The sequence below is a fragment of the Geotrypetes seraphini genome, chromosome 6, assembly GCF_902459505.1.
Source record: "Geotrypetes seraphini chromosome 6, aGeoSer1.1, whole genome shotgun sequence".
In the NCBI taxonomy this organism is placed as follows: Eukaryota; Metazoa; Chordata; class Amphibia; order Gymnophiona; family Dermophiidae; genus Geotrypetes; species Geotrypetes seraphini.
The window spans coordinates 171,611,683-171,624,214 of NC_047089.1; the positions used below are offsets into that span (position 1 = coordinate 171,611,683).

Genomic DNA, 12,532 nt, shown 5'->3' on the forward strand with positions numbered 1-12,532 from the left:
CAAAGCCCTGCCAGCTGAACATCTCTTTCTCTAGTTCAGCAGCCAGAACTTTGATTTATAAGAAAGGAATAAGCTAAATATTGCAGTACTAAGGTTATATGGATGCTGCGGGAGCATCCATATAACCTTAGGACGGTGACGGGGCGGTGAATAGGATGGCAGTGGCGGTGACGGGGCGGTGATAGGGATGGCGGTGACGGTGACGGGGCTGTGAAGGGAACGGCGGTGATGGGGCGGTGCAGAGGATGGTGGGCCGGGGACGGTGCAGTGACGGGGACAGATTTTTTCCCCGTGTCATTCTCTACTACCATCCAAGGCATTATGTCCTACTGTGCTTTCACTGCTTCTTCAACATCATCTTCGGCATTGAATATCAGTCAAATAGCTTCTAAGCATCACTAAAACTTAGATATTTAATGCTGGATAGGACTTGAAACTAAATATCTGGGTGTAATTCACCAAATGGAGGCCTGCATTTAAATATTAAAGAAACACTGATGCTGTTGGCTAAATACTGAACAAAAAGTTTGCTTGTGCTACATGCGTTGTATTAACATTATATAGTATCAAGACCAAGCTATCAAACCACTTTCTTTAAGTATTTTGAAATCTGCCCAGTTTGCGGCAGCAGCAAAAAGCAAACAGAATGCTAGGAATTATTAAGAAAGGGATGGTAAATAAGACCAAGAATATTATAATGCCTCTATATTGCTCCATGGTGCTTTCTCACCTTGAGTATTGCACACAGTTTTTGGCAACCTATCTCAAAAAAGATATAGTGGAATTAGAAAAGGCTCACTGCTCTTGATTGGAAAGGAATATGGTCTCAACTGGCATCTATGAGTATGGCAGCCCCTCTTATGGAAAATGGCTACAAAGTGCTTTGGCGCTGGTACTGTACGCCTGCGTTTGCAAAGATGGGGAAAGGAGGTGCAGTGTTATGTTGGAGGGGCTGTAGGTTATTGGGGACCTATATTCATATGTGATGGGATTGACCAAAGGCTCAGGGCTACTGGGTATCTTGTTTCAGGTTGCTATTGCAGATTATGCAGAGGGAAGTACCCGCATTGTGGGAGGTTTCCCTTCTTTGTAGATTTGATCCCAATTTGCCTCCTGGAGAAGTGAGTTTTTATAAATTGTTCTTTACAGCAGTGAAGCTTGTTCTGGCCACCAGTTGGAAGAGGCCAGACCTGCCTGACTGGCATTTGGTGGTGGATAAGTTGTATCATTGGTATACCATGTAAAAGCTCACAACTATTAAGCTTGGCACTGTACATAACTGACCGCATATGACGGAAATCTGAATCATGGGATGTACATTGAAGGGGAGTGGAGTATGCCTCTTTCTTTTTTTCTGATACAATTGGGCTTTGTTTTTCTTGGGAAGGTTGGGTTGGGGGAAAGGGGTTGGGTAGAAGTGGGGCTCTCTGAGCAAGTAGTTTGTTGCATAGATGCATTGTAGCTTTATCCATGCCTATGTATTGTGATTCTTCCATTGTTCCATCTGCTGGCAGTGTTTCTTTTGCTTAATAAAAATCATATTTCAAGTTAAAGAAAAAGGACTAATATTTCTGGAGATATCCTGTTTCCATAATACAGTAGTAGCAAAGGGTCTGTGTCTGTGTATGGCTGTTTGGTGGAGGATGGGCTAGGGAGGGCTTCAATGGCTGGGAGGATGTAGATGGGCTGGAGTAAGTCTTAACAGAGATTTCGGCAGTTGGAACCCAAGCACAGTACCGGGTAAAGCTTTGGATTCTTGCCCAGAAATAGCTAAGAAGAAAAATTTTTTTAAAAAAAAATTTAAATTGGATCAGGTTGGGCAGACTGGATGGACCATTCGGGTCTTTATCTGCCGTCATCTACTATGTTACTATAACATTTACTGTATACACTCAACTATAAGCAGAAATGTTTGGCCCTAAAAAAGACCAAATTAAAATCTTGGCATAGTCGTCAGCACAAATTCTTACCACCACCCCCTCCCCACGATAACGGGCATTTAGCTTCTTATTTTTACCTCTTTGCTAGTGCTACTGGCACAAAAGATACAGCAAGTTTGGCCAATTTGGGGCTTTTCACATTTTGTAGGCCTGTTGGCTATACATCAGTTCAGCTTGCTGTAAATTCCTGTAGGTGTCAACAGCAGGGGGGTGGGACTGATAAGAATTTAAATGATGATCACCATTTGTTTTTTGGGGGGCAGGGAAGGAAGTGAGAAGGAAGCCCCAGTCACCACAAGAGAGGAAGTAGGTGGAAGGAAGCAAGAGAGAAGTGTCGGTCACCGTAGGAGGTGTATAGGAGAGGGGGAGAAATCCCGGTCACTGTGGGGCAGGGATGGGAGGGCAAAAGACCTGCACACAATGGGGAAGTGGGAAAGGAAGAAACGAAGGACACCACAGGATGGAAAACACTTGAATATACATCTCCCTGTTTATACTTGAGTTGTTTCACTCTTTTTTTTTGGGGGGGGGACTGTTTACCCAGTTTATACTCAAGTTTATATTCAAGTATGTATGTTATAATATAGATACTTTCCCTCTCTTTATTGGTTTTCTCTTTTATATTGATGTCATTGTACTCATGACGTTTTCAGTGTTTTTATATATTTTTTATTTAGTATGTTTGAGCTGTAGTCTGTTTAGTTATAGACCAAATATAAGTGAATAAATATCCAGAAAAAATATGCATTAGAAAGATCTGCATGCACACTTCCCCCTCCCAAAATGCATGTTCATTATGGTTTTCCTGAAAATCTAACTGGCTGAAAGACCTTCAGGCAAGTTTGAGAACCTGGGCTTAGAGAATTATCAAGCTCCAAGATGGCCTAGAAAGTATGATGATCACTATATTCTGGTGGATAAGGTAGTATTCAGTTATTACCACTAGGTATCAGACTGCTGCAGTGGCAGTCCTGTATGGGCCATGAATAACGAGACAAAGTAGGTGTTAAAAAATTATTATAATTGTATTGAAACATAATGGATCCAATAAAAATAAAATGAAACAAATCTATTTATTTTTCACAAGCTTTTTATTCAGAAAGCATTATGCACTGGAAGGATCAAATAGTTGGCAAACATGTGGGGAGATAAGAGATGAGGTAGGCATGTAATTAGTGCAGTTCTGCTCAGTTGATGTCTGCATAAGGCTAACTGGGGCTGCAGGTTAGCAAAATTTCTCCCTATATTTAACAAGATGTTTCACAGGTATCTGTGGTGCTAATGGATCATAATCCAGAAGCCCTTTCCAGAAAGATGTAAGGCTTCTGCCTAGTAAGCAGCTGCCATCTGCAAACTAGCTGAAGGTCAGCCACTCAGAGATAAGGTAGAGATAGGAAAAGGGGAGGGTAAGGGCTATCATAGGGGGCTAGTTGGGATGGGGGGAGGGGTGGTAGGAGCAAATAAAAAGAAAAAAGCAAGGGTAGATTTGAAAAGGATGACCAAATAGGATAGAATGAGCAGAGGTTGTGAGCTGAAAAGTACCTTAATTCACTGGTGGCGGAGCCTAAGGACATGAATGTAAAGGAAGCTGAGCCACCTTAACTCGCTGGCGGAGGAGCCTAAGGAAATGAATGTACATTACATTACATTATATTGGTGTTCTATCCCGCTAATACCTTTCAGTTCTAGGCGGTTTACAACAAGAGTAGATGTAGTATGCGTTGGGATCTGTGGAGGGTCGATCAAGTTTATTTAGATCATTTGACAAATTTCTTGAATAGAAAAGTTTTTTCCTGAATGTTTTGTAGTTGGGTGTCATAGTCAGCAGATTGGAGAGGTGGCGCTGTGGTTTAGTTTCGCTGCTCTGGTGGCTAATAGTCCGTCGTATATATATATATATATTTTTTATTTTTATTTTTGGCTTAAATGTATACCTTTGATTGGGGGGGGGGGGTAAAATGTGCATGAGTTCTCCTTGGTCAGGATGTGTTTTTCCTGATTAGGTGGTTGCTCAGATAACTTGGTCTGTTTCCATTTAAGGCTTTGAATAGGGTACAGTAGAATTTGTATTGTATGCGTGCTTCTACTGGGAGCCAGTGTGAATATAAAGGAAGCTGAGCCACCTTAACTCACTGGCGGAGGAGTCTGAGGACGTGAATGTAAAGGAAGCTGAGCCAATGAGATATTTGCAGGGGTGGTCCCCAGAGGGTGTTGCCAAAGAGTGTGTTGGGATAAAGAATCATCAGCCATTGCATGCCTTCCTCTGGACATATTTGATAAGATGTTACATGGGTATCTGCTACATACTTTTAAACGGAAATGCTGCACATGTTCATTTGATTAAAAACAAAAAACTGTGGATATTCTGAAAGATGATTTATTATTTGCTCTTTATAATAAAACGATAAAAAACAACAAATTTAAATCCAAGTTTATAGTCCACATGGAATTGTCCTACCGGACCCTACACGGTCCGTATTTTGGCGAACACGCCTTCTTCAGGGGTCCGGTTGATATAGGAATCACAGACTAAAAACAATGTACGTGTCTTTGAGCAGATAACCAAAAGGCTGTGGAGCCACTTTGTTTGCCTTCAGGTTGATGCATACAGTTCCTTCTCCCTCTTATCACTGTTGCTTGCTTATCGTGGGGTTTTGTTTCCCTGATTTTTGTGTATATTTGTCCTCATCAAGAAGGCCTTTCCAGAATGCCGTGGTATAATTTTTCCCACGATTAGGGTGGCAGTTAATCTTAATTCATTAGAGCTCCAAATGCAAAGTCATATCTGCTCTGAAAGTGATCTTTATGCTATCGATAGTATTGACGACTACTGCAGCTTCTCTATTTTTTTTTTTTATCCTTCCACTTTTGACCAACTTTAGCACGATTTTATCAAACCAAGCAAGAAGAAACTTATGGAAAAGAGGAGTAGCCTAACGGTTAGTGCAGCAGCCTGAGAACCAGAGGAATTAGGTTTGATTCCCACCCCAGTTCCTTGCCCCAGGTACCTATACATAATGTGCAAACCGCTTTGATTGTAACCACAAAAAACCAGTATATAAAATCCCTTCCCCCATCCTTTTCCCATTCCAATTTAATTGTTCTTATTCATTAGGGTGAAGAATATATTACAAAGTAAAGGCAGAAGTAAAGGTCTTTAGCGTGTGGTTTCTTTTCCAAGGAGGGGATGTGATGAAGCTGAGAAGGGCCTACTCTTTGACCTCTAAAACAGTGGGAAATGTTCATTAGTAAGGTTTCCAGAAGTGATTCGCAGAAGAAGCATGTGGCCCTGCTAAGTTCAGAACAACTTGTCTTTTGTTGTCATTTTTAGAGGAAAGCCTTCTAACGCTGGGTCGATTAAACTGTAGAGGCCAAAATTTATTTGTGATTGGGGAAAGAATGGAATTTCTATCTGCCAGCATATAGGATATTAAAAGAAATTCTGATCCCATGTAAATGATGCAACAAAAATATGTATGTATATTGTTCACCACCAAAATTATTTGGCTGTTATAAAAGCTGTACCACATAGCATATTTTACCATTTGGCTGAATATGAAAAATGGGCATTGAGCTTTAACCCATCAATAAAAAAAAGTAATGTGAAATCAGAAAGCGGTGTTTGTTTCAATGGGATTTGGCACAGTAAAGCCCTAGATTATTTTTTATTCAAATTTAAAATGCTATTCCGCTGAATACAAATATTTGGTACAGCCCTAAATAAATAAATGTGTGAGTGTATGTATGCGTGTGCTTGTTTATATATATATATATACTGTATTTTGGTTTTTTTTTTAAATATACTATATATATTCTAAGCAGTGTACATTAAATAGTATTCAAAAGTGGTTGGGTGATATATTAAGAACTTGATATTAAGAACTTCGGTATAAAAACACAAGAAATATTTTTAAAAATTTGACAAAACCTATTTTTAGGACTGGATGGAAAAACTAGACACTGGCTGGACTAAGTACACAGGCTAAGATGGAAACTATATTGAGAAATATATATATTTTCCTTTTAAATATTTAACTTGTTCTATCTCACACTCGTATAATATTGTAATTGGGTAACTTGTTAAGATCTTAATATATCAACCAACCACATTTGATGTTGACATTGGTAGCTTTTATTAAAGAAATACTATAGAACTGTTCCATCTAGCCTAGGAAGGCAGTGGTTACTGCTTTGTGTCTCCGCTGTCTCCATGCAAGGTCAGTTTAACCTTCTTTATTTACTGCCATTTAACCTAGGCCATCTTTGTGTGTGTGTTTTTTTAAAGAAAATATATACCTTTTAGCTGTTTCTAAAAGCTAACCCTAGTTATTTCAAATTATACAGCATATAATGTTTGCCTAGACATTTTGTCAAGCAATTGTCAAATTATATGGCAGGATCTGTGAATTTCTGGTATGTTAGACTTAAGAAAGTGCCGTCCTTGGCATAATTCTTGTTGCTTTGCAGCTCATTTGCCAAGATATTGTAGGGTGGTGCCTTTTTTTTTTTTTTATTGCACCTTCAAACAGCATTTCAGTCTTTGAGACAGCCTCTCATAATGTATTGTGTTTGCAGGCCTCCAGACAGTGGGCATCTTCAGAGTCGGGAGCTCAAAGAAGCGAGTAAGACAGGTGAGAACATGTGCAGTGCTTGTTTTGTTTGCAGTCTTTCATGGCCAGTTTTGGCATCCTCGCTGGGTTCTTCAACGTCAGCTCTCTTTTTCTCGAAATACACTTCTCTCTCATTATTCGCGGGGGATAGGGGCAGAGCCGGACCGTGAATGGCGAAAAACCGTGAATATCCGGCTCTGACCCAACCCCGCCTCCCTTCCGTCTTCCCCTGGCATCCTGGCCTTACCTGGTGGTCTAGCTGGTTTTCGGGGCAGGAGCGATCTTCCTACGCTCCTGCCCTGTGCAGATAGCCATTAAGAAATGGCTGTGGGGAGTTCCCGTAGTCTCTCCCTTTCTTCAGAGGTGGGCCCAGCCTAGCAAAGGCCCCGAGGCTATCTGAAGAAATTGCTGAGTTAACGTGATGGCAGCTGTGCAGACAAGTGAAATTGGAGTTGCTTCTAGTGGTGAGTGAGGAGAAAGGGGGTGGGGGGAGGAAAGGTGCTGTTGGACCTAGTGGAGAGATGAGAGAGGTGCTGTTGGACCTTGGGGTAGGGAGATACGCTACTAGATCTAGGTGGTGAGGGAGAAGTGCTGCTGAACCTGGGTGGTTGGGGTGGGGGGAGAAGAGGTGAGAGGGAGAGAGACAGGAGGGGGTGGGGGCAGGACAGAGGTCCCATTGTACTTGTGTGCCTAGGGCCTATCAAACTCTTAATCCTACCCTGGGAATAGCCTAACAGAATAACAAACTGAGAGCCAGGGAAGCCAGAGGTCAAAGCTTAACGGCTTTCTTTGTGATCTTGCTGCCTTGGGTAAAAATTTAGATTGTACTCATAAGCCCTCCAGCTATAGGCAAATGCTAAGTGTACTGGAATACACATGAGCTACAAACATAATAATAATGACACAGCAATATTATCCTGTCTTTGATCACTCTGGTGCTAATTGGAGTACATTTCAGTTACTACTTTTGGTAGGGGAAGAGTGAAGCTGTTCTTAGATATGGCCCAAACTTCACTGTTCACATGATTTCTTCTAGCTGCGTGAAGACTTTGACCGGGGCGTTGATGTCGTTCTTGAGGAGGAGCACAGTGTCCATGATGTCGCTGCTTTATTAAAGGAGTTTCTAAGAGACATGCCTGATCCACTTCTCACCAGAGAACTTTACACTGCTTTTATAAACACCATGCGTGAGTTTAGAACTTTTTTTAAATTCTTTATATGAAATCTACTTACAGTGTTTGATAATTCACAGCAGACAAATTAGAAACAGAAACCATTACAGATGCTTTTGGATAAACTAACCCATTCTGAGCTCTCTGGGGAGAATGGGATTGAAAATGAATAAAATTAAATAAAATCTATTAATTCACAAAACAGGACAAAAATATAATGTATTTCATGTAATTTAAAATTTTATTTTATTTATTATAGCTTGAGCATACTTTGGCTGTTTTAGTAATCAGAGTAAAATACAAACGAAAATGCTTGTAACATAAGTTATCTTAGTATATAACCTTGTATATTCTATATGTTTGAAGAGCCAGGAAGCTGTAAAAATACAATAATGGTATTAGTATTGTCCAGTGAGAGTTGATAGGGAGGATAACTTTATAATAAGGTACACAGATTCATACATCTCTTATTATCTAGCCTCTCCCTCCCCTCTCTTGCTACCTGCTTTTGGGTCCCCGTATCTATATCTATACCGATATTTGAAAGCTGTTCACTTAAGTTTTTTTCGTATTACCTTACCTTACATTGATTGTATTCGACACTGGCCTTGTCATGCTATTAAATTGTTTGTTCTTGTACTCTCCCCTCTCATGTACAGTCTTCTTCTTAATTCCTGTTAACCATATTGAACTTCACGGTGTATTGCGGTATACAAATAAAATTTTATATTATGTTAAGCTAAGAGGGCACTCATATAGGTGCAAAATATGACTTTTTATAAGGGCAATCTCAAGAACTCAAATGCTACTCTCTCTAGATTAAAAATTCACAAGATATATGGATTGTATTGTATTGAAAATTTATTTATAACCCACCTTTATCCAAGGTGGGGAACATAACAACATACTTCCTTAGCGTCAGCAGCAGATGAATCCAGAAACTAGTGGGTTGTGCCCATCTACCAGCAGGTGGAGATAGAGTTCAAACTAGCATTCTGGCTCCTGGTCAATTAGTATACTCTATCTCCAGCAAGTGGATGGTTGTGCTCTGATGAGCTCCTAGTCTCTACTGCTATGCTCCTGGGCTGACCTAATTCAGCTGAGCTGAGGAATGTTCTGGCTGAGCAAAGTCGGCTTTAGGGACTACACCTGGTCCCCCCAGGTCCCTTCCCCACCATCCCAGAGTGAAGATTCTCTCTCATCAAAAAAAAAAAAAAAGGAAGACTGCACTGAGGGAAGGATTTTTAAAAACCTGCGTTAAAAAGCGACAGTCTGCTACCGCAGCCATTTTGATACTGAATCTAAAAACCAGTGACATTCTTAAAAAATTGCGCATGCAAATAAGATTGGTGGACAGCAGCGAAGATTTCCTACATTTGCATGTGCCCATTCCTGAAAAACGCCGTTTAAAAAAACCCCACTCTCCTGCTGCGCTATTGGATGACTGGAAGGGAAAGGAGGGGAGAAGTAACGTTGAGTTTTTTTCAATCGCGCATAAAACATGCCTTTCTCTCAAAAGAACTACTATAATTCAGGTAAATCTTGTAATTTGTTTTCAATATAAAATTTAATCAAGACCCACAATCAGAAACACACAAGACAAGGGTATCATATACACACTCGACAAAGTTTGCGGGATACTGATATAAAGAAAAGAAGTTACCTATTTTCTTTATAGAATAGTTTTAAAATAGATACTCTATGCCTATGTTTGTGTACCTCCTTTGATGTGTGTAACACCATAGATTTATGAGAACCCACTTGAGTCCATTAACACTGTTGTACTTGTTCAAAGCCTTTATGAAATTACTCCTATAAATGAAGATTTATTGCAACAAGGTGGTGGTTAGTTTTTAAGTACTGTGAACAGAGACCAAGAACTAAATGTGTTTGACTTCTGCAATATAGAAACTCTCCTAGTTGAATTTCTTGTTCCTCTAACTCATCTTTCAAAATTCTTGGTATCCAGTAGGGCTGGGGCAGAGGACACCCTTATCACCTCATGCCTAGTCTACTGCAACTTGCTTCTCAAAGGTCTTCCATGTAACAATCTCTCTCCCATGGGCAGCGGAACATTTTTTTGTTTGTTTGTGAGGGTGCCGAAAAACTCCACCCTTGCCCCTGCCCCATGTAACCTCTTTCTCTCTCCAGCTCCCAACTCCCCTACCTACCTTTCCCAGTCACTATAATTTTAAATCTTCGTGCACAGTGTCAACGAGCAGGCCTGCCTTGGAAGTCTTCATTCTGCAGCAATACTGCACGGCAGCTGTCTGAAGATTTAAAATTGCAATGGCTGGGAGGAGGTGGGGGGGGTAGAGTCATAACTGACTCTTCTGATGACTAATTTGGAGGGAGGCCATGGTCTTGATAAGGCAAAACTCCACCTCATTCTATGAGAAAAGGAAAAATAATTTTCTTTCTTTAACACTTGCTGGGATCCATCATCTTCCAATCTTTCCAGAAGTAAGACAAACCAGCATCAACTGATAATTCAATCATTTATTTATCCTGAATCATTGAATTATCAGTTGATGCTGGTTTGTCTTACTTCTGGAAAGATTGGAAGATGATGGATCCCAGCAAGTGTTAAAGAAAGAATTTTTTTTTTCCTTTTCTAATAGAGTGAGGTGGAGTTTTGCCTTATCAAGATTTGAATTACCTCGCTTTCATCTTCATTGTCATTGAGTGTTTACTATTTTTTGGGGAGGCAATGGTCCCTGTGTTCTCTCTCCCTTCAATCCATTCAAAATTTTGCTTCACAACTTATATTCCACCAGTGTCGCCACACCCACATTATCCTTCTGCTCAGGTCACTTCATTGGCACCCTATCCATTTCCACATACAGTTCAAACACCTCCTATTGACGTACAAGTGCATTCATTCTGCAGCTCCTCTCTTGCGTCTCCCTATACTCACCCCCCACCCCCCACAGAACTTCGTTCATTGGGCAACTCTCTTATCTGTACCATTCTCCTCTAATACCAACTCCAGACTACTTTTCTTGTCTCTTGCTGCACCATACACCTGTAACAGACTGCATGTTACAGTTGTATGGTGTATTGAGTCAGTACGTCAAGCTCCTTCCCTGGCAGTATTCAAATCCAGACTAAAAGTCCATTTTTTTAAAAATTGTTTTTAATTCCTAATCCCCCACTCGCTTGTAAAGCAACCATGCCTGAGAAACTCCCTAACCCACTACTTGTCCTGTTTGTCTGATTATATTGTAAGCTCTACTGAGCAGGGACTGTCTCTTGAATGTTTTAATGTACAGTATTGTGTACATCTATGCAGCGCTATAGAAATGATTAGCAGTAGTATAGCAGTCCCCAATCGTTCCTGTTATAAAATATATAGATGCATGTGTAAAGTATATGTACACGTTTAGCACCATCTTCAGATCACATGTAAAGTGTGTGTCAGCATTTGCAATTAGTTGGAACCGATCCTGGGAGCCTGTTTTATAAAAGCCCGTAGGTGTCTTTGTTGCCTTTATGAAATATGCTTAAAATCGGCGGTTCTCAACCCAGACAGGTTTTCAAGACGACCACAACTAATTTGCATGACACAAATTTGCATGTATTACCTCCATTGCATATTCATTTTGGGTATCCTGAAAACCTGACTGGCTAGGTGTGTCCTGAGGACTGGGTTGAGAACCCCTGCTTTAAATAGGTGCCCTTTTGCTTCATAGATGTAGGAGTCCTCTTAAAATTACCCCTCTCCTCGAAACACACTTATCCGTGTTCTATATGTATTGAATCATTGAGCATAAATTTTTACTGAGTCTCGTTCTTGAAATGTACTTTTCCTCCTTCAGTTTTAGAGCCTGATGAGCAGATCTCTGCATTACAGCTTCTCATTTACCTTCTACCTCCCTGTAACTGTGACACGCTGCACAGACTCTTACAGTTCTTGTCAACAGTAGCAAGCCATGCAGAAGACACTGTGGACAAAGATGGGCGGGAGGTAGGTTCACTAAAATTACTTCACGTTCTATTAACCCATTTGAGAGAGAATGATGAACACAAAAACGGTTCATGACACCTATGTGATAGTGAATAAAATAGCACAAGTCCTCTCCCATTTAATAGGTGTATTTATGAGGTAACTAACCCCTTCTTTTGCTAAGGTGCGCTATGCTTTTTAGCGCACGATAAATATTAGCACATGCTAATCATGTAATGTAATCATGTAATTTATTTCTTACATCCGTTAGGTTCTAAGCGGTTTACAGAAAATATACATTAAGATTATAAATAAGAAAGGTACTTGAAAAACTCGCTTACTGTCCCGAAGCGTTTTAGCACGTTTGGCGCACGCTAAATCGATGCGTGCGCTAACCGCTAGCACGTGCGTGTTATCCTATGGACGTGTTAGCGGTTAGTGCACGCATTGATTTAGCGTGCGCCAAACGTGCTAAAACGCTTAGCGGGCCTTAGTAAAAGAGGGCCTAAGTTTTGTACTCCTGTATCCAAGTTGTGTAGACCCAATCAGTTACCCAAGTGTTGTTTTTAATATACTTGAAAATGTCACAGTAACATGGTAGGCAGTAGATGTTGGCAGATAAGGACAAGTTGACTCACCCAATCTGCATCATGTCCCAATCTTTGTACATTTTTGACTGATCAACATTTTGTCCTTGTTCAACGTTCTGAGCGTCATAGGCATTCGTTTTTAATTTGGCTGATTGTAATCTCTGTACTAGCAGGACCGCAATCTGCTACGGATGCCTAATGGTTAGAGCAGTAGCTCCTAAACCTATTCTGGGGGAACTCCAGCCAGTCAGAATCTCTGAATAGACACACTGTC

At 40.5% G+C, this 12,532-nt stretch overlaps 1 protein-coding gene across 5 annotated transcripts in view; it reads left to right on the top strand.

The window, feature by feature from the left end:
- The window catches only part of ARHGAP6 (Rho GTPase activating protein 6), an 825,592-nt gene that overhangs the window by 777,138 nt on the left and 35,922 nt on the right, over nucleotides 1-12,532 (top strand). For all 5 annotated transcript variants that reach the window (XM_033947958.1, XM_033947959.1, XM_033947960.1 and 2 more), the window contains exons 6-8: nucleotides 6,516-6,571; nucleotides 7,587-7,737; nucleotides 11,541-11,689. In XM_033947958.1, the coding sequence (XP_033803849.1) occupies nucleotides 6,516-6,571; nucleotides 7,587-7,737; nucleotides 11,541-11,689 (356 nt within the window). The remainder of the gene's footprint in view (nucleotides 1-6,515; nucleotides 6,572-7,586; nucleotides 7,738-11,540; nucleotides 11,690-12,532) is intronic.